Here is a 23,399-nt window from a genome sequence, read left to right as displayed (position 1 = left end):
TTGAGAGCATTTAATTCATTGCCTCTAAGATTCATGGAAGTTCTTGATGAAGGTCAATACCTTATTGACTTTATATATTCAAATTTACTCAGTAGAAAATTTTTTAAGGAAATCAACTGCATTTACCATGTGAGAAAATCTACATAAGTGTGTGTGCATATGGAGAATTTGAGTCAAATAGATGTGTGTTGTCTCCAAGAACAGCAGTAAATGAAGAATGCTTAAATTACTCTCTACCACTGAGGCAAACTAGAACAACATAAAATGCCCTCCTGAAAAAGTGTCAGTTGTGAATCATATTCACTCAATGCCAACTTCTGAGTATTCCATACCAGGGAATAATTTGCATAAGTGGCTGTTTACTAGTCAAAACTATATCAAGAACTTTTCATACAACTCAACAGGAGAGCCAACAGAGGATCCTATCGTCCAGAAGTTTTCACATTCCTTGTGTAATTCCTGAGGTACACCACTTGTCAATCTCCATTTAGACATTATCCAAAAGTAGAAATACTATTTAATAACTTTATTAATCACACAGTGGAACTGAGCTCACCCTCAGCAAGTTTGCAGTTGGCTTCAAGCTGAGTGGTGTAGCTGATTCTCTGGGAGGAAGTGATGCCATCCAGAGAGAACTTGACACACTTAAGGAGTGGGCCCATAAGAAGTTCTCATGAACTTTGCCTACAAGGAAAAGTGCAAAGTCCTGTACATGGGTCAGGGCAATCACCAGCATCAGTACAAGCTGGGTGATGAATGGACTGAGAGCAGCCATGCAGAGAAGAACATGGGGATATTAGTATACTAAAAATCAGCTCTGAGCTGACAATGTGCACTCAAAGCCCAGAAAGCCTATTCTATCCTGGGCTGCATCAAAAAAGTACAACCAGCAGATCAGGGGATGTGATTCTTCCTCTCTGGTCTGATGAGACCCCACCTGGAGTACTGAGTCCAGTTCTGGGGTACCTAGTACAATAAAGGCATGGAACTGTTAGAGGAGTTCCAGAGGAGACACAAAAAAATGGTCAGGGGGTGGGAACACCTCTCCTAGGAGGAAAGGCTGAGACAGTTGGGATTATGCAGCCTGGAGAAGAAAAGGCTCAGGGAGACCTTCATGTGGTCTTTCAATATATAAAAGGGGCTTCTTAGAAAGAGAGAGACTTGTTTCCAGGGCTTGTCATGACAAGACAAAAGTTAATGGTTTTAAACTAAAACTGGGTATATTTAGACTAGAGTAAGAAATATAATCATCATTGTTATTATTGTTATTATTATTATTATTGTTATTATAAGAGTGGTGAGACACTGGTTGCCAAGTAAAGTTTTGGGTGCTCCACTATTGGAAGTGTTTAAGGTCAGGCTGGGTGGGGCTTTGGATTACCTGATCTAATGGAAGATGGCCCTGCACACAGCAGAGGGGTTGGACAAGGTGATTTTTAAAGGTCCCTTCCAATCCAAACCATATCATGGTTCTGTGATACTGTTATTGAAAAAGCCATAATTTGGTTGATTGAATGAAATAAAGGTTGATTGGTAGAATTATCTTAACTGGAATTTCAGATTTTTTTCCAGTTGTATTTCAGGGAGCAGAAAGGGTTAGCTGCTCCCTGGGGGAGGGCAAGAGGAGAGCCAAGGGTAACCCCAGCACAAGCACTGTCCTTACCAACAAAGTGCAGGCTCTGAAAACATTAAGCAGAGCAGGATCCTAGTAACAGAGTCCATCAACAAGCCAAAGTGATGAACCAGGTTTACGACCTATCCAGGGAGTCCAGTCAAGATCAAAACATATGACAGATATACATGTGACATTTTGCAAGATTGTGGTGCACCAGCTGTGTCCTCCTTCCAGTTCAGCGGCATTAGAGTTGCTTTTTACTCCTGGTGTACCACAGCCTGTCTTATCTACCTACAGGAGAGTAAGTTTTTTAACTTTGACTGAAAGGACAATTAATTTTTTAATCTTGTGAACTGAACAACAGCTTTGCCAAAGCTCTAGTTAACCAAAGCTCTTGAAAATTACCATAGAAACTGCTATTCCATGAGAAAAAAAGTCTCTGCCTTCCTCTCTCAGCACTTGCTCATTTTTAAAATACAGCAGTACACAGCAATGGACATTAAAAAACAGCAGGGAGACAACACTGGTCTCAGCCACCTGAACACTGCATCTGAAAAAGGAGACACACAAGAATGGCTGATATGCCAAAGCACTGAATTACAGGCCAAGTGACTGAAACTTTTAATGCCTGTTTCCTAATGGCTTAGATAGAATTGCACACAAGTTGGTCCTGTCTGCCAATATATTGTTTCTCCTCTCCATCTTTAATGATAATGTGACTGAAAAATAGGTAATTTCCATGAACAGCTATTTGCTGAGTAATAATAATCTCTGAGAGGGAGGGCTAAGGCTACACTGTCTCTTCCCAGCAAGAAATGAGAGAACAGAACAGCACTCAGAACTTAATTTGCACACTAATAGAAGACAGCAGAGTCTTATTAACAAAGAACAAGAACTTCTGCCTTTATATTGTATCTAGATTGCTTTCTGCTGGGGAGGGTTAATAAAAACACCTATGCACATACACAATCCTGCACTTTTTTGAAAATGCAGTGCAATAATTTCAGGTCAGATACTGCATAGAACTTATGCAAATATGGCACATCCCCAGGGGCACACAGGGACTAGCCCCTCAGGTGTGCAGGTGTGGGTCAGGATCAGTGAGGCTCATGACCAGGCCCAGACCCAGCCACCCCTGCCACCCAGCACGACATGTTGGACAAGCACTACAGCACTACAGCACTACACTGCCACCAAAAACAAATGCCTTGTTCTGCAGAGGAATATAGCCATTTGCACACAAAAGCAAAGGACAACAAGATTTATGAGGGTACTCTTTGGAACCCAAAATATAACAAAAAAACCAAAACCAACCAAAAAAAGAACCACCACCCCCACCACCCCCCCCAAAAAAAAAAAAAACCAACAACAAAAAAAAACCACAAAAAAACCCAACAACCCACAATTTACATGATCACACAGGTGACACAGGAGAGGCAAATGACTACACAGGGAGTTGGGAACCAACACAGAACCTATGGCATGAGGTAGCTGATGAAGAGGAGGACTGCATTAAGTGTTTTGGAATGTAAGAGCAGAGGAGAGACAAATGCCTAAAGAACAAGTAGTAGTGGATGCTTAGAGACAAAGACATTACAGCAAGTCCTAAGAAAAGCAGAGTATGGAAGAATGGTAGACAAAGCATCTGAGAGTGTAGATCAGAGAAAATGTAGGCATACAAAAAGCTTCCATGACCTCTTCTCCCCTCTCTGTCTTTTAAAAGCCTTTAAGCCTGGCTGAAGTTCTAAGAGTGTTTCATCTTCCCAGATTATCAAGGTGATTACAATGTACTATTTATACTGAGGCAGTACTCCAAAACCCCAGCCAAGGATCATGAACCCTACTTTGCAAAACGCTGTGCAACAGGACAATCCATATTGACAGGCCACATATCCAGGAGTACATAAAGAAAAAAATATGGCGGATAAAGCAGAACTTTGAATGCTTTTAGATTTCACTTCATGATCTTACAAATTCTTGGTAATGCTCAAAGAAGAACAAAAAAAACTGAATCGCATATACCACCTTCAGAATCTATGTATTATGAACAAAACCTGTTAATATAAAATGCACTGAATACATTTTAATAAAATCCAAAATTTATACAAATGCATTTAACATTTCCATACAGTAAGCACATTCTTCTGCTTTTGCAAACTCAGAAACTCGGCTCTCAACATTTTCAAAAACAGGGAACTTCAGTGTTGTAAACTGCCATATGAGTTCAGGTGGTTCAGGAAGATTGTTTTGTGCTCATAGTTTGCCTTTTTCATTGCCACATCCTGATACCTAGTAGGCTATACCAGTCCTTGTCAGGCTCATAAAGGAGATGCTTTTCCTCTCTAATTTGGCTAATAGCAAAAAAAAAATAAAATATATATATATATATATAAGAAAACAAACAAAGATTAAGAGGCAATTTGCTATGTGGTGCGTAGCCAGGTTAATAAAGAACTCCTGCTGGTAGCATGTTCTCATTGAGTAATGCACTTCATTTAGCTCAATTACCTCAACCAAGAAAATTACCCTGCTTATTAGTGCTTGCCATCCACTAGTTGCAACACATCAATTCACCAAGCAGATTCATCTTAGAGGAGCTATGTCCTATTACAAGAACAAAATCTCAGCACCCTAATGAAACAGACCCAGTATCAACCCTCTGCAGAGTCTCCAAAAATCTTTGATTACTTTAGGAACACCAGAGACCCAAAAAGATGACACTCATGGCACTAAACTCCAATCAATTCAAGATAAAGTAAAGCAAGGTCAATCCTTGGCACTTCTGAAAAGTCCCAGATAAAACATTTATAAGCATATTTTGTAAAGATACTGCCTTTCCTTAGTTGTTTCTGGCTAATCACTGCAGTACTTGAAGTTATAAACACATGGAACACATCCAGTACATTTTGTAAGCTTGATTGAAAAGACTTGAATGTATTGCAAAAATCAAAATACTTTTCTTAGCACTTATATTCCTTCTGCTTAGGTCTTTCTTTCAGAGCTTGTCACTTTTAGTGCTTGGATTTGAATTTCTGCAATGGCTAAATTGAGAACCCGAAAATTAAATAGGAAGGTGATGGTCTGCTGCCTGCACCAAACTGGATTAAACTTGATGTAATCATTGCTGAAATGTATTTTCCTACAGACTTTAAATTCTATCCATTCTGCAGAATGCAGTTACCCATGCTATTGAATTCCATTCACTCTGCACAACAATCAAGTGGGTAACCTGAAGTTGAAAAAGATAGCAAATAGGGAAGTTTTTCCTGAAGACTAAGTGTAATGAGTAAAGCAACAGGAAAGTAATTAAGAGCTACTCATTTTTTCTCTTTCTTTGCATTATTTCAAATGTTATATTAATTGTATATTTTTATTTTGTATAAGATGTGTTTATATTAATAATATTCATCTATTTATTTATTAAATGGGAGAATTATTTTTTTTTAGAATATGTAAGGAAACAAGGGTATTGTTTGTAATACTACCACGGATTTATTTCTTTAATTAAATTATTTTGTGTAAATCCTCCATTGACCTAACATTTTCCAGATTAAGAAGATACCTTTTTTCATTAAGAAAGAAATAATTAATTTGAAATATTATCTATTAATATCAGTTGAGTCAATTGTGGGGGAAAAAAAATTAGTATTGTGACACACTAAAGAGTATAACATAAAACGTTTATATTAAAATTGCATTTATGCCAGAATTTTGCAAGTACATCAGGATCTAAGAGACATATATGTCTATATATATATATGTATATATGCACACACACATTAAATCTAAGGCTAATGCTTTTAATCATTTAGTAAAGGAAACTGTAAGTATTTATTAATATAATTAATCTCATCCAACAATTTTATTAAAATGCCATGTCTCCAGTTATCTATTAATTTCCCAAATACTAGCTATTTAAGATGAAAACATCCCATGTTTTGCAGCATGAGAAAAACAGAAGAAACAGCAACAGGCAGAGGTATGAGGGTCAAATCAGAAGTAAAAAGGGTCTGACAGCCCAGTTTCATTCAGTGCCCTGGATAAATAACACTCAGGAGATTGTAATGAGCTGTTGTCCACAGGAAACATTCCTACTTTGTTGCTGTCTCCCCTCTTCCAGTTTTGATCCATTATCCCTTGTCCTCTCACTACAAGCCCTTGTAAAAAGCACCTCCCCAGCTTTCCTGTTGGCCCCTTTCAGATACTGGAAGGCTGCTATGAGGTCTGCCTGGAGCCTTCTCTTCTCCAGGCTGAATAGCCCCAACTCTCTCAGCCTATCTTAATAGGAGAGATGCTCCAGCCCTCCTATCATCTTCGTGGCCCTCCTTTGGACTTTCTCCAGGAGCTCTATGTCCTTCTTATGTGGGGTTACTCCAGGTGGGGTCTCACAAGAGCTGAGCAAAGTGGGAGAATCACCTCCCTTGACCTGTTGGTTATTCTTCTTTTGATGCAGCTTAGGACACAGTTGGCTTTCTGGGCTACAAGCACACATTGTTGGCCCATGTTGAGCTTCTCATCCATCACCACACCCAAATCCTTCTCCTCCGGACTGTTTTTATCCATTCTCTACCCAGCCTGTATTTGGCATTGTCCCTACCCTTGTGTAGGACCTTGTTCTTGACCTGGTTGAGTTTCATGCAGTTTGCACGAGCCCACTTCTGAAGCCTGTCAAGGTCCCTCCAGATGGCATCCCTCCCCTCCAGCATGTTGACCTCACCACACACTTCGGTGTCTTCAGCAAACTTGCTGAGGATAAACTCAATCCCACTGTCCATGTAGCTGACAAAGATGTTAAACAACACCAGCCCAAGTACCAACCTCTGGGGAACACCACTCATCATTGGTCTCCATCAGGACATCGAGCCATTGGTCTCCACTGTGTGACCAATGATGGTATGATGTTTATCAGCTGAAATATTCTTGTTCAGGTACTCACACTTCTGGACCCCCAAAATTATAAAATTATCTGATATTCTCAGTCATCGTACAATTATTATCCTTTTCCCCAATCTTTTTGCTTTGTAAAAAGACAGTAATAGAAAATTAAAATGTTCAAATGGCAAAAAAATATGATAAAATAGAAGGAGCTATACATTTTATCTCATGTTCACCGTGGATAGGACGAATTGTGCCAAAGGGGACTATGCTGAGCAAAAATTGTACAGGAAAAATTTGAAGCTGGTGAAGCACCAGAATAAATTATTTAGGAAGATTATGTAATAGCTATCACTAGGCATATTTAAGAACAGGTTAGGCAAGAATATGTCAGGAGTGTCACAGGTATATTTAGACCTGCTTTGAGCTCTGGGGACTAGGATTACAGAATGTCTCAGACACACAGAATTACAGAATCATGGAATCACAGAATGTTAACGGTTGGAAGGGACCTCTGGAGATCATTGAGTCCAACCCCGTTGCCAGAGCAGGACCACCTAGGACAGGTTACACAGGAACATGTCCAGATGGGTCTCAAAAGTCTCCAGAGAAGGAGACTCCACAATCTCTCTTGGCGGCCTGTTCCAGTGCTCCATAACACTTACGGTAAATAAGTTTTTCCTCATGTTGAGGTGGAACTTCCTTTGCTGTAGCTTGCATCCATTGGCCATTGTCCTATCACAGGGCACAACTGAAAAGATTGGCCCCTCCTTCTTGACACCCACCCTTCAGGTATTCATATACATTAATAAGATCCCTTCTCAGTCTTCTCTTCTCAAGACTAAACAGCCCCTGGTCTCTCATCCTTTTCTCATATGACAGGTGTTCCAGACCCTTAATCATCCTCATAGCCCTCTGTTGTACTCAAGTAAATCCCTGTCTTATGCCTCTGTGATTCCTTTAGGATCTATATGAAATCAGAGAACTGAAAGCATCTATTGAAAATTAAGTTTTTCAAATTTGACACATTTTATTACAACTTAAAAAAAAAAAAAAAAAAAAAAAAGAGAAATATTATAGTGTTTTCCTTTTAGATTTTTATTCCTGGGTTATTAATAAAATAATAGTAGTAATAAAACTGAATAACAGAAAGTTTGAAGACGATTTGTGCTGTGCTTATGAACTCTGTACAGCATTGGATCATACTCTGATTGCAACATTTTTGCCTTAGCCCTAAGTTATTATATGCTTATATAATTAAGGTCTGAGTTTGCATTGAAGTGTGTTTGAATGTAACAGATGTTATATGTTTTAAAGATATTAAGAAATACCTTTAAAAATTCCTGATAAGAGGCAGATGCCCTTGACATTTAATAATTTACAGAAAAGAAAGCCCCAGTGACAAAATTGCACCAGACAAGGAAATAAGGGAGGCAAAACTGCCTAAGTTATTATCATATTGTTCTTTTTTAGAATATTACACTTTTGTTCTAAAGCAATTAATGTCAGAAACTATGCTGCCCTTACTTTTTACATGACAGTAAATATCCAGTGCAAACAACTTTATATCACCAGTGACATTGAAGAAGGTGATTTTTCTAAGTTAATTGGTAGTTTCAACATTCATCCTACTTTCTTTTGCATAGCTCATGCTGTAAGATTGTTAATTAAAATAAAATCTTATTCACATTTTAATCTGGTACCTCAGTGAGAATTCTATGTGTTCAGCATTGAAACAGACTTCTCCTTAGAGAGTACTGTGAAGAAGATTAGAGGATTCACAGCCTGTTGTGATTGGATAACCAGGAGGATTGTCAAAGTAGCTGCTGCAACAAAGCTTTGAACTGAACAGGAGGAATTTCCTGCAGCCTAGATGATTAGATTTCAGTCTGCACAACATCTAGAGGTTTGTTCTGTGTCCAATGCCAGTAGATAACTCTGAAAGATTGTGACTTCCTTGAACATTGTATCTTCTACATCCATTTTGCTCTATGAATACATGAGATCTGGGAAATGGATGATGGATGCATTTTATTTCAAGAAAGCTTGCTTAGGACCAAAATGAGCATTGTTTCTCTACAAAGACACTGAACTATGGGAAAGTAATGAAATCCACTGAAAAGTTTTCTTTACATGGTGTCAACAGGAAGCTTATTAATACTTATGGTCTGTTCTTGTTTCCATAAATAACCAATTAAAAAAAAAATCCAATTACTCTTATTTCACTGTGTTTAAATTAACAAAATATTTAAGAAAATTGATAGTAGGACAAAAGTAACATCAGTTTAAATTCAAATTTCATTGTGAAGGATAACTCAATCCTAAAATAGAATGGAAATAACAATGTATTTTATTCTTTTTTTTTGTTGCAAAGAAAGGTTAGTACTGTCAGTATTTCAAGATATGCATCAAATAAAGACAGTCTTCTTGATCACTGAAGATGGATCTCTTGTAAATACTTTCCATCTTGAAAGAAGAGATGATAGGGCAGAGGAAGATACTTGCTCCAAGACTGCTAATGAAAACTAAAATTTAATTTAAAACTTTTTGAAATTCCATGGAATCTAGCACATCAACAGTTTGTTCAAGACTGTAAGATAATGTATTTATCTTAGAAAGTCACTTTCTTAGTACCTGAGCTGTTGAGATTTTGGCAGTAGTGGATGCAGTGGTACCTATACAAGTGAAGTGACTGATTCACTTTCCAAATTTTTATATGTTTACAGTTTGTTTGCTGAAAAGGATTTCCTGTCATACTGCATCCGTTCTCTTACGTTCTAGGGAATCAGCGTCTACAATAGTTTTCACAATCTTAGCTAATATCATCTTGAGGTCTGTCATGCTTTTTTCAACTTCTACTTACTCATATTGGTAGGCTGTCTGGAAACTCAGTCTTAGAACCTTTCTTCCAACCCTTAAGCCACACTAATTCATGATGCTTCTATTCATATTTATTATTGTTACAGTAGTAACATTCTTGTTACAATACTGGTTTTCAGCTCAAATATGCCTTTGTCCTACCTGGTTCTCCAGCAAAATTTGTATTTATAAGCAACAATCTTATTGCCTCCCAATCAGTTTTGCTCTCCATTTTAAAACCAAGTTCTCAGTAGCCTTGATCTTTCTAAACAATTTTTATACAGTTTCCTAAGTTAATTTACCTTTTGAGTACAGCTGGTCAGAATAACTCCTGGCTTGTGCACTGATATTAATGCTTCCTTCGCCAGCAGTATGTCAGGTGCATTCTAGGATTGCTCTTGCATCAGCATTTTTCACAGCCAGATTATAGTGTGGCTCATAGGTACCATGCTGTTGACTGAAACACTTGAATATCTATTCCTTTTGTCACCTACAATTGATGATGCCACCATTTACGAAAGAAATTCTTGCAATTTGTTCTGTTCTCGCAATTCATTTCTGTATTATGTAGCATTAGATTTGCCACATAATAAGTCAGTTTTTTCCATATAGAAATCAGTCCTGCTTTTTAATCTTCCTGATTCCATGTCCTATCAAACATCATTAGCACACTAATACATTTTATACCAACATCATTAAAGAAAATACTAAAACTTATTCCTGAAACTCCATAAACTTCCTATGCAGGTAAAGAAGAAAGGCTCCTTTTGCAGGAAATTCAGACCAGAAACCTACCTTAGTAATTCTGAACTTCTCCTCAGATAAGCCTTCTATTGACTCTAAAGGGAGTATAAGCAGAATAGCTAGAGCTAACTTACTGGATAACCCCTGTCCCAGTTCCAAGTAGATGACTAATATTTTTTTCTGTTACAGAGAAACATTAGGTTTTCCAGTCAGTTAGGATATGTGGTTTAGACTTGAAACAGGGGACAGATAGAGGGTTCTGATTTCTTTAACATTACCCACATAGGAATTGTCAGCACAATTTGAGGATTTATTTTTGAATCAATATCTTTTGTGATGCCTAGAAGTAAATTTTCTCATTTAAATCTTTCTCAGCTATACCATCATTTTGTGGTCATTTGTACAGCTATGCATTGTCATATCCTTCTGAAAACTGCTTATGTAAATTAGAGGTTCTGCATAAGATAAGAAACTACTTTTTTGAGACGTGGTTTTTAAAAATGATCATAAATCATAATGTGAGTGCTCAATAAAAACATTAAAAGTTCTATTGCAAGATCAAGAATTTTCTTTCCAAGAGACAGGAGAAAGTTTCTCAAGTGCTGCAAAAAAGGGTTAGAATTGAAATCAGCAAAAAGGGGTATGAACTTGTTTCGGGCAGCAGTATATATTTGTGAAATGCATTTTCTCAGGGGGCACCTCGTAGATGGATGGAGTTGAACTCAGGTATTTGTTATTCATGGCCAAAAAACAAGAAAGAATTAAACTCTGGATTGCAACATAGAAAAGGTTAAGCTTGATTTATTCTGAAATAACCTATTTCCTTTCTTGACCCCCATTTTGTATGAACTCTTAATGCAGAAAACTCTTCAAAGCCACTGTACTTAACAGATGTTATATACATTAGCACACTCAATGCAATATTTGCATGGCCTGTTATTTCAAGGCCATTTTCTTCCACTATATTACAGGTATCTAAACCTTTTCTCTTGGCATGAGTAGAGTTAAGGCACTGTAATTATATTGACTAAACAAACAAGTTTAAATCTACAAGTTAAGATAAAGACTACACATTAAAAACTTAAGAAAACTGCATTATTATTATTTTTCTATTGGTACATATGTTCCTCTTTCTAAACAAAATATGTTTGAGGCAATAACAAACTGCATAGCTGTCCTGAGTTTTACGTTTGCTAGAGCATGTGAAATCATTGCTTCTGCAGGGAATAAACATTTCTGCTCTGTAAAGAACTATATGGTGCAGTAAGTAAAATAGACCTAGGCCTATTGTAACATATTGCACAAAAGTCAGAGATCATTTTGCTTAAAGAATGATATACCAGCTTAGAGACAAATCCTAGCACTCAGCACAGCTCATCACAGGAAACTGAAGGCAAAGGATCTTTCTGCCCAGTTAAGCAGAGTATAAGCGAGGGAGCAGATTTACCCCTGACTGTGCAGATCTGCCTGTGTAGCATAAACTATTCAGCTATATAACACAGACAGAGACAAAACAGCAATTGATCAATATCCACAAGTTTGATCACCCTGTGAGAGCTTTCATACAGGGAATAAAACCACAACAAGCCCAGCATGAAATCAATACAGTCTGTAAATGTAACTCTGAGGTAAGAATAAACATAATTAGTAATTCAAAATGAGGCACTATCTCCTTAACAGAGCATGATAAACGCGTAAGTCAAACTAATTTTTCTTGTAGGCACAAGATCTGAAAGTCTGAGGAGCAGCTAAGCAGAACCAGAAACATCACGATGTACTATGATGGACAAATTAAAAATATTAACTGTGGTCTCTTCAAATAGAATTACCTTAGCATGGTCTCTGACCCGTAAAAAGTACTCTTGTTCTCACTGGCTGTCATGTTCTGCTGTCAGCTGTGTGTTTACATATATGAATTTATAGAACATGTTAATAGAGGTAATAAAATTTTACCACATGAAAGAGCCCACAAATAGTGTAAGAATCATCACTAAACAAGAAAGAGAAAAAGAGGAAAGCACCGCAAATCTGCTAGGGAAATTATCTCAGGCTAGTCAGGAGGTGCTGAGCCAGAGCTTGTTACCCAAGGCAATTTAAAGTGTACCTCCACACAATCTCTTGTCCAATAAACATCTTCAATTAGCAGGGTTCAACATGCAGCCTCTTCCAATGGTATTAATCAGAGAAAATTTAAAGTAAGCATTTTGTTACTAGAAAAAAATAGAGAAGGAGATAATGAAAACCAAACGAGAAGTAGGGCAAGGAAAATCAATTTCTCATCAACTGTTGGGCAAATAACTGAACACATTCACATAGCTTCTAATCAGTACCAAATAACAACATAGTTTCTTTGGGCTGTATTGCAATGATAAAGCACCAAATGTATGATAGAAGAGACTTTAACTTTTATTGGAAAGGCTGTGAAATAACAAGAAAATCCCATGCAATTTACAGTTTATCCATAGAAAGAGAATAGAATGAGCCTTTGGCATGACTCTTGTGATAAGTGTATTTTACTATAAGATAGCTATTGCCCTGAGCAAACACAGCAACAAAACAGAGTAAGAATTATTTGAAATTCTTTGCACAGAAGCTGAAGAACTAGTTGTGCGATGTTAGCTGAAAACAAGAAAGGATTTCAGTACACTGCAGACTGCCTGAGCAAAAGGAATATATAACACAAAAGGAACTGTGATGAGATTACAAAGTATGTCAGAACTGTTTGGTTAATGTCCTGTCTGGGGAATTTTAAGAAATACACACTACAGAAGACTTAAATTAGAGGAGTGATAAGAATATACTTCCAGACTTCTGCTTCTTCTGCTTTTAATAGCTTATCTCTATTTTATCCACTGGTTGTGCTGCTGAAGGATTTTCACATCCTTAAATTATGCTTCCTTGGGCACTGTCATATGTGTTGTGTCTCCAGAAAACTGCTTCTCAAAAAGCTACATGCATCTCACTCTGACACTCTCCTTTTTTAGTTACAGCTCCTTCTGTTAGAAACTTCAAAGTAGGTTTAGATCTTGAGGAGGCATGATGTTTACTTTGCAGTGTTTTCCATTTCTTCCCTACCCAAGGTGCTGTCAAACTACTTTCCTTCTATTCACCTTTAGGAAAGTCTTCTCAAAAATCTGTAGATTTCAGGTATGCTTCGGTCTTGGTCTGCCTCTTCTCTCAGTGCTTTTGTTAAGAAAGAAAGAACAGTTCTCTGCTGTACAACCTGTACTGGGCATAGCTGCCAGGGTTTCCATACAGGCATTTGGGACCTGTGTGGGAGGAGTCCTTGACCTGCCCTGCGCCGGTCACAGCCATTTCCAATCAGCTCTGATACTGGCATGTGACACCAGCTGAGAAGTGCTGAGTTTAGGATGGAGAAGTAATCCCATGTCCTGATCCCCACATAGAGGATGTCCACATGCACGGCTCACCTGTCAGCTGGGTGGCACTCCAAAACAGCTCCAGTTTGCATAGTCAGACAGTAGCAAGTAATGAGGATGAAATTCCGGGTATGAATAAGCCCAAAATAGTTGACCAAGAATCACTCTTCTCTAGATTTCCTAATTGACTTCACAGCATGCCTAGATCATATTAAAAGCATTAGTTTCAGTGCAGAAATATGAGCTTGCAGTGTTTGAAAATCCTCTGTCCTCAGTTTTGAAGAAATGCTATGAGTACCAGAATATCAGCTCAGTGTTTCTATGACCTGAATAGCCTCTTAATCTAAACAGAAGAAACTTTAGCAAGAACACAATCATGGGGGTTTTTTCCACTTGGTAAAACAGATGCCTTTTTTACCTCATCTTATTTATTTATTTTTTTACCTTGGCTGGTACCCATAACAAATACCAGATGAAAGAAATATTAGGAAGCATAAAGTAAGCATAGTCTTTCCTCCCCCACCTGCACATCAGTCTTCAAGTCAGTTATGTCCTGTCATCAGTAGGATATTATCATACAATAATGAGCCCACAGATTGGAAATGCGTGCCTTGTATCTTAGTGAACACACAGGATAAGCTGTAGGCCTTACAAAGCCACAGTAGAACTTGGTGAAAAGCAGAAGAATGACATTGTTGTAGTGGGCTCTGCAGAGTACAGGAAACCCTGACTCCTCTGCTGGAAATACGTAGATTGCTACACGTAGCCAGCAAAATCAGTTGATATAAGCAGGAAGCAAGAACAGTGAACTTAGGTGTCCACTTACAGTGAATTGAATTATGTGAATAAGCACCATGGTCAATAAAAATCTAGTCTTGCTCAAAAGTATCCTTCATTGCTTTCCAGTACATTAAGCTTTTTCCCTTTTGTTTTACATAGCACACAGAAGCCAACACCTTCAGGTGTCCAAACGAATGAGTATGTTAATGCCCAACTTCAACAGATCGTCAGAAAAATGCGTGAAAGGGCAGCAGTCTATAAGGAAAAGCTGAAAGACCCAGTGTTGTCCTCCCCTGAAGGAAGTCCTACAGCTTGTAAGTGACTCCAGCTATGCATTTGTTGAGTTTAAAGACAAAAAGTATTTTTTGGAAACAGAAAATATTGTGATAAAATTTTCAAGTATAACATGTTTACTCACTGAAATGGATCAGTTTGAGCCCTCTGAAGTCAATTTATCCTTATGAGTAAGCTAGGTCCTTTGGTACAAGCTCCCTTTGAACCCCAGCACTGAAGAATTTGAGGAAAGAATCTTGGGAAATATCTAGAATCATCCCTGACAAGCATTTTATGTATTTAAAAATAGCTCCCAGAGATGTTTATTCATGGGGAAGAATCTGAAATGTACAAAGAAACATATGTATCTTATGAGTAGACATCAGTCACTCTAAGATTAGATCTGCTGTGTAAAAGTAAAAAAAAAAAAAAAACAAACCATGACAGCAGAGACACTGAGGACTCTAAGAACATGCTTTGAATAGACCAAACTCATCTGAAATTAATTAAGCATTTATTTTTGAAAAATATGGAAGATAAAACAAATACAGTATTTTAGTTTGATTTTTTTTCCCCTTTTCACAAAGAATTGAGTATGGTGGTTTTATATTCTGACATTTTTTAGAAGCTGTTTATTGCTTACCTGATTTTTAATATGCTGGGAAAAAAAATGGTGCCTAAGGTATTATAAACTATACCAGCTGATAAAGGAATTAATTTGTTACACATTATCAATTCTTTGCTCATTTACCTCTTTTGTTGTCTTTGTAGAACTTAAAATAATTCATTTCCTAAATCATTATAGATGTAGTTTACCAGTTTCCTGCTGGGACTGTGTATCCTACTCAGAGGTAAAGCCACCAGAATTTATGGAACAAAAGTGTGGACAAAGTTATCCAGTCCAGTGATGGAAGAACTGGGCTCAAAGAAGTGCCACAAGACTTTTGTAAACCTAGAAACCTACAAAACCATGTGCCTCTCATTAGTTTCACCTGTTGTATCTGGCATACCAGTTCTCAGGAGAGGGAAGAGAACGGCTTATGGCACAGACTTTTCTGATCTCCATCCTAACTTCTTGCGTTGTTGCAACAGTCATGAAAAGAGAAACTCCTAGTTGCAGTAATTTATACTGAATTATAAATTAACTTATTTCTTGTCAGTCTTTTATAACATTAGTTGAGAGCACTGTTCAAGGAAACAGTAATATGTAACATGGAGTGCCTGGCCCTCAATAGATGTATATGATTATACCAGTGGTGACTTTATTCTCCAATGTATTTTCTAATGCATTCAGTATTATAACGAATTGCAGTTTTAGTCTTTGCCAATTGTTTTTAGAAGAGTTATGAACATGATGAGGCTCTTGTACATGTTAGAATAGAATGTAGAAATTGAGCTGTTATTAAAATGTCACCCTTTATGGCATTCTATGTGACTAGCACCAGCAAAGAAGCCACCACCTCCACCAAAAGAAGAAAAAAAAGAAGAAAAGAAAGATGAAGCAGAAGCAAAGCCAGAGGAGGATCATTACTGTGATATGCTGTGCTGTAAATTCAAGACACGTCCACTGAAAAAATACTTTGAGTATCTGAAGCTGCCAGAAAGCATAGACTCATACACAGGTAAATGAAAAGCTAAGGAACAGAATGGGGTGAAAGCATACTGAAGTGGCCTAGGATTACATAGTACCTGTGAACCGCCATAAGATCCACATTCCAAGACAAGTCTTCAAATTCTTTGTCTAGAATTTGTCCCATTCATTAGGGCCAAATTCTAAATGTATCAAGTGTCTTCAGAAGCATTAAATTCCACATGGTCTCATAAACTCTTCTTTTTTCCCTTTTGCAAATTCTTTGTATGACTCTTTGTTCCAATCTATATCACTTTAGCAGCCTCTTGTTGTTGAAGAAGGGAGAATGGTTGGTTGCCCTGGGCAAGGAAACATTACCAGAGACTGCAGTAGAATAAATATGTCTAAAAGAATGAAAGATTTTAAGTTCATGCCTCTAAAATTAATGCTTGTTTTTCTTTCAGATCGCCGTTATGTAGCATGGCTCCTGATTGTGACAATCGCCTATAATTGGAATTGCTGGCTTATTCCCCTTCGTTTTGTGTTTCCATATCAAACCCCAAGTAATCTAATATATTGGTTTGCCATAGACATGCTTTGTGATATCTGCTACCTGTGTGACTTACTGGTTTTCCAGCCCCGAGTACAATTTTTACGAGGTGGAGATATCATAGTAAGTATTGAAAGTGGGGATTCCACAGGTGGTAGCTTTGTGTTAAAGTACATTCTAGAAATACTCTCTAATCTGACACATTTTTCTGTCATGTAAAATATATGTAACGTTTTTTATTTATCAAAGGAAAATGATGTTCTTCTTCCCTGACCTCCCATTATCCCATTTCAGAAGAAAAAAATAGATCCATTGTTTACATTCTTAAAAAAAGAAAAAGCAGATTTGAAAATACAACATGAGAGCAGTTTGAACAAGCATGAAGTTCATTCTAACCAAGAGTAAACTGGTGCAGGTTTACTGGAATCAGTAACTCTATGACTATGTACCCATACATATGTACATGTGTTTGTATTTTTGTGTGAAAATTTCAGCCCTTTATTCACCCTGTGCAGAAGTCATAGTTGAAGTTGGATATTCTGCAGGATGTGCATGTTTTGTTACAGATCATGGAACTGTGGGGTTTTTTGCCAAAATCTGAACAAGTCCTTGTAATTTCAGGATGCTTTGAAAATAATTGGAGATCTTTTATTTTAGGGAAAACATGTATGTTCAATTTTGATTCTTACTAATTTTTTTATGTTATATTTTTATAGAAAAATGCAAAATAAAACTCAAAACAGGTATCTGAATAAAGGAAATAGCTTACCTTTAGCATATCAAAAGGTCACCTACAACATTAAATTTTGTTTAAAATCTTTCCTATTTCTGATGTTTTATTTTTTTTGTAGAAGAAAACTTAAGGCAAAAAAAAATGGATTAACTTCAGTGTGACACTGCTATGCCCAAGAGACAGAAAATTAGAAATTATATAGCCTCAAATGTAATTTGAAACTAGCCTTAGTTCAGTATTTTTACATAATTTTTTACACAGTGTGCATACAAGATACTACTGATACCATTACAGAGGAATCTCAGCTAAAACTGTGAAAATACAGTTTGGATAGATATTAAGTGCAGTGCAGTGTCATGCATTTTTCCATGCCAAGACATTCAGTAACAGGCAATCTTGCCTCAATCCAACAAAATTCAAGTTTTATGAACAGTTAAAATTCTGACACAGGAAGCTTTCCTTCTATTTCCCTTGAAGCTGTTTGTACAACTCATAGATTTAAGTGTGTGAAGAGATCATCTGCTGCCTGATCTCCTTCATTTAGTTTAATGCTTGAACTGAGAATAGTGAGAAGTTGTCATGGAAATATCCTTGAGATTTTCAAGCTATTTTTAAAGCGTCTCTGGTATAAATACAGAAAGTATAATAATGGATACATTTATTTAGATACTTGTGATTACCCTTTCTTATTAAGGTATTAAGCATCAGTTTCTATGGAAAGTCATTTAAAACTAAATAGCTAATCATTACTAATGAATGCAATGTTGATTATTATAATGCTAATAATGCTATCATATTAATGATAGCTTTCAAAGAGCTAATTTTCTACAGCACTATCAGAAATGTTCTTTGCATTTTTCTTGGAACCACCAAAGTCAAATGAAGTTTTACGCCCTGAAATTGAAGGGTTTTGGATCAAGAACCAACTGGTACATGTGTCTTGAGAAGGAAGATTTGTGGCAGAAACATGTAACAGTTTGCTTGATAAAAAGCCAGACTTGGAAGAAATAAGACAAACCCCAAACCTGATTTTTTCAAGCACGTCTAATATCTGGTCTAATGTAAAACAGAAGTACTGCTTCCTTCTATATATATTTCTCCATTCATACCTTTAGACTATCAATAATATAACTGACATCATCCATACTATCAGAAGACAATAGTTATTGTTGAGCAGCAGAGGCTACTAACAGACATTCTGTTCTTGACTATGACCCTTTCTCCTTTTGTTATCACTGTAGACAGACAAAGTGGAAATGAAGAAATTCTACCACAGCACTGTGAAGTTTCGGGTAAGCAGACCTTGTGTTACTGATGTAAATATGTAAATTCTAGCTGTAGGATTTCACAGATTTTTTTTTCATTCTCTGAAAATCACCTTTGGTTTAAGAACATCATCAGAAAGTGTTGGCTTGGTACGATGCCAATGCTCACCAGCTGAAGATGATTGCCATCTTCAAGTACAGTGTTTAATCTTAAAATAGAATAATCATAAATCCAATTATAAGTATTAATTCTGAATAATAATATATTGATACCATATAATTAATAAAAATTTGTTTTCATGAATTTGGATGAGGCCATCCCCACACACACTGAAAGACAACAGAACAAATTGCCAGAGATGCATTAAACAAAGGGAAAAGTCTTAAAGTTAGATGATAACTTTATTTTAAGTTCACACTTGCAGTATATTTAGTGCTCTTGATTTCTGCAGAAACTAATGGGAGTTGAGTATTCTCACCACAAGCAAGATACAGATATAATCCGGCAATTTGTCATGTGATTAAATACTAGTTAACAGTTACTAATATAAAAGCATTCTGACTAAATTTGTCTTCTTCTTAGACTGTCTCTGAAAGAGGGAGAGAGGCTATAACAGGCTGTTTGTCCCTTTTTCACAGTTATTTCAGGTATTAACTGTATGTTACTCACATGGAATAAAAGGTCAGTGCTGCAGTCTAGCATGGAATTCTTGGAAAAAATGGACAGATAAGAAGAGTAATTATACAATTGATGGACTGCAGGGAGATGTTGAAAATCTTTGTGACATGGGAAAACCAAACATCCACATATAACAAGAGACAATATCTATTAAAAGAAAAACCCAATAACCAAACTTATCCTATGAGGAATCTTTCATTTGGAACACATGGCTTCTGCAGGTTGTGAGCGAGGAGTCTAATTCATTGTGGTCTCCCAGTTTGCTTTAGGCAGCCTGGTTTTAAAAGCCATGGGACTTCTCAGAATAGCTTGTGGAGTGCTATCCTCACTTCCACTCACCAGCCAGATGCCTACCATTTTAGTCTTGTCAAAACTATGAAATAAGCAGAAAGTATTAGGAATCAAATATCTGAGATACTGTTATTAATTCCCATGAAACAGATTAAAATCACAGTCATGAGGGATTTAAAAGCAGAGCAAAGCTGTAGTTGTTTTCAAAGAGATAATTTTTGCCTGCCAGTACTTGGGAAGTTATAGACTTAGCATGCTGACTTTTCAAATACTATACTCAACTATAATTCAATCTAAGGAAGGTTTTGAAAGCAACTAAAAGCATTATGATTATTGTGAAGTTTAAATTGACCTCTCTGCTCTTTAACAGCTCGATCTGATATCAATATTGCCATTTGAAGTTTTAGCCATCTTCTTTGGATTTAATCCAGCATTTAGAGCAAATAGGATTCTAAAGGTAAGTTCTGTGTTAGTGATGGATGGCTAGCCACACATAAATGTTTTTACAGCCCAATGGAAATTTGTTTATAGCATTTAGGAATATGAAATTCAGAAACTGGAAAATATCTTCAGGATAAGCCACAACATCAGTAAATAAAACAACCAAAGTTGTAAGATATAGTCTAGCCAAATGAAGTGCTATTCTCTTATTTTTCTTCTGACTTTATTTTTACCTACTTTCAAAAGTGCTTTGTGATTAAGGCTGGTTTGTTTCCATAATTTAAATTAGACTAATCTTAAATTACCTGCTTAGTTTTCAAATATTATTTTTTTAAAAAACAAATCATTAATTAGTACTAGTATACATATTCCCTTTCAGTTGGTAATGTTAGGTGTTTAAAAACAAAGGAAGGAATTTTAAGGATGACATAAACTTTGCACAGCATATTTAACAAGCGTAACCCCACTTTTGTTATCAAATCCAAAGACATCTGTAGTTGTGCAATGAAGGGACTGAGAAAGAATTAGTTAACAGCCCTCTCCCTACATTTCCTGGTACCTAGCAGGCCACTCTGTGGCTAAATACATCCCCCTTCACACAAGCAACATATTGACAAAGAACTGGCTTTCATTTCCAGTTGGAGGGAGAACAAGAATTCTGAGAATAAGATGAAGGTGCCCTTAATTTTTCAACATCACTTCATAAATCAATAAATCAGAACCAAAAAATGCAAAGACTGAAAAGTTAAACAGTGCCTCATATTAGATAAACTGTCAGGTACTGTACAAGAACAAAGGAAAAGCTCCATGTGAATTTTAAGGGCTATCACTAAAGGTAAACTATAAATAATAAACAGGAGGAATCCAGTACAATAGGAATTGTTACTACATGGTATCATCTAGTATGTAATTAATTGCTGATATATATGATCACTTAGTGACAATTACTGGAATTTCAGAAACAGTAAAAAGGGATTTTTATGCATGTAATTATCTCTGATAAAGTTGCCCAAGCAAATACATATGCTTTAAGGTGTTTCAGTCATTCATCTGCAGCTGTCTGACCTAAAGAGCAAGGTTATTTCTATTTTCTGATGAATGGGAGACTCAGCACTTAAAACAATATTCAGCTCGATTTTCATTCTTGGTTTGCAGTTTACCTTAAAAGTTTAAAGAAAGTCAGATTACTGAAAAATCCATTATTTTCAAAATGTGTATGTGAACTAATGTCTGTACTATTAGAAAAAGATGTGTGGTGGGAAGCAGTGATTGGATTTGTTTGTTTATTTTCCCATTCAGCATAACACATTCTTTGAGTTTAATGATCGTTTGGAAGCTATCATGGACAAAGCATACATCTACAGGTATGTGTTTATTAAACTTCTGTGCCATAAAAAGCTTGGCACAGAACCCATTACATTTGATTTCATGACTTGTCAGTGAAGCACTGAATATAATATGAAATATCTGTTCAATTTAAGATTTTGTTAAAATATCTGTCTTTATTGTAACAATTAAAATAATAAATATAAAACTTTACTCACATATGAAATTTAGCTCAGTTTGTCAGACCTGGTTTAGGCAAAATGTTCCACCACACTGAAGCTCCTGTCAAAATGTAACTGATCAGAAGTATCAGAAGTTTCTTCAGTGAAAGAACTAAAGAATGGTTTCTTAGGTTGCTAATAGTAGTGCCAAACCCTCAGTAGCTGTTTATTTGTATTTAATAAAATTCATGAGCTTGAGCCTGTGTCAATATTTTTCTTCAAATAAGCTCTCACCATGAACCTGGCATATACAGAAACTTGATCCATCACTGTGTTGACTAAACTTGCAATGGGAATCAGTTCAGCACAGATGTCAAATAGTTGTCCACTTCACTATGTTCTCAACTTCTGCATTAACTGTTAAAATAATATTGGAACCCACTCAAGCAGTCCATGGACATGGTTATGGCAAGTTTCACAGGCTCCTCAGCAGTCAGGGATGCTGCTAAGACCCAGTGATTTACTGTGTCACCATTACTTTAATCTACTGTCACTGTCATCAGCCCTAGTTTATTCTGTGCAATTCCTACACGGACAGATATATTTTTCCCTGTCCTGGTTCTGGGGCATGTATTAGTTCTGTGTGTTCTTGCAGCAGATATAAGAATTTGTTATTTTCCATCTTATTCCATTTCAGAGATTATTGCACTTATATGGTAGACTTGCTATTTGTACACTGAAAATGAGATATTTTATAAGATTTAAACTAGTTAATTCAAAAAGGAGATTGAAACATCACCTGTTTCATACTTTAATGTACCTGCAAACTAAAACAAAACTTAGAAGTTTGAAACTTCTGCTAAAGTATTTTTGAGATGCTGACCTCCATAAAGCTTATTCTTATATTGCCCTCTCCTTTCATTTTCTTAAGAGTCCTTTGTGTTTTGGGTTTTCTTTCTTTTTTTAAATTTTCTATTGGTACAACAGAAGATTGTCTGAATTTCCACAAGATTAATAAATTGTTTTTCAGTTTCTGAATCATTGCCTCCCTACATTCTCCACTTTCTAATCTCATTTAAAAGAATGAGTTTTTATCTCTCTTGCTCTATTTTTAACTTTTTCTAATGCTGAGAACTTTTTTAATTAATTAATTTCCATGTTACTTGTTTTGCTTTGAAGTCATAATTCAACAACTTTTGTATATCTCCTCTAATATTTACAGCAAATACTGGGAGATACAGATTTTTAATATAGATTGTTTTGAACAAAGTAATTAGCCCATATGTAACTAATGTTGTGTGCATGTGGTTCTCAAGGAAATGGGAGCAAATGAGCAAACCCATTTTTACCCAGTTAGACAGTTTTACCAGGAACAGAGTTTCACACTATATAAATGTATGGAATAGGAAATGGTTATTTAAAGGGCAATTTGAGAATGAGATGTGTGTACCTTCAAATTACCCTGACTTTGAAGGATACGATGGTGATTTCCATGTCAAAAAATAGGGAAGATGCTCATTTAGAAAGGCTAAGACACACACAAATAGATCTCACTGATCTTGTAAAATGTAAGAAGTAGCTGGAGGGACAGAGCCAGCTACTCTGCAAACCTTATTCTGCCTTGTTAGACAGTTCTGTAGCATGGTATTGGTTCAGTGCCACAACTGTGCATTGCTGCTTGTGTCTTTGCTTTGTGGCCAGGGGCCCAATTACATTTTCCAATATTAAATCACTTGCAGTATGTAAATATTACAAAGCAAATCCTTTTTCTACCACATGTTCTTAAGAAGCCAGAAACCTGAAACATGTGAAATAAAGCACTCTTCAGAACTAAAATGCAATTTTAAGTCCTGCTGA

The 23,399-nt window shown here is 36.4% G+C and overlaps 1 protein-coding gene across 1 annotated transcript in view; it reads left to right on the top strand.

Annotated features, from left to right (window-relative positions):
* CNGB3 (cyclic nucleotide gated channel beta 3) overlaps positions 1 to 23,399 on the top strand; it is a 60,085-nt gene that overhangs the window by 14,582 nt on the left and 22,104 nt on the right. The window contains exons 4-9 of the mRNA XM_010006495.1: positions 14,413 to 14,563; positions 16,019 to 16,148; positions 16,561 to 16,769; positions 18,621 to 18,671; positions 19,985 to 20,071; positions 21,355 to 21,419. Coding sequence (XP_010004797.1) covers positions 14,413 to 14,563; positions 16,019 to 16,148; positions 16,561 to 16,769; positions 18,621 to 18,671; positions 19,985 to 20,071; positions 21,355 to 21,419 — 693 coding nt within the window. The remainder of the gene's footprint in view (positions 1 to 14,412; positions 14,564 to 16,018; positions 16,149 to 16,560; positions 16,770 to 18,620; positions 18,672 to 19,984; positions 20,072 to 21,354; positions 21,420 to 23,399) is intronic.

The sequence above is a fragment of the Chaetura pelagica genome, unplaced genomic scaffold (assembly GCF_000747805.2).
Source record: "Chaetura pelagica isolate M959 unplaced genomic scaffold, ChaPel_1.0 scaffold76, whole genome shotgun sequence".
Lineage (NCBI taxonomy): Eukaryota > Metazoa > Chordata > Aves > Apodiformes > Apodidae > Chaetura > Chaetura pelagica.
Note: the sequence above shows the minus strand (reverse complement) of the source record. Positions and strands in the feature narration are given on the sequence as shown.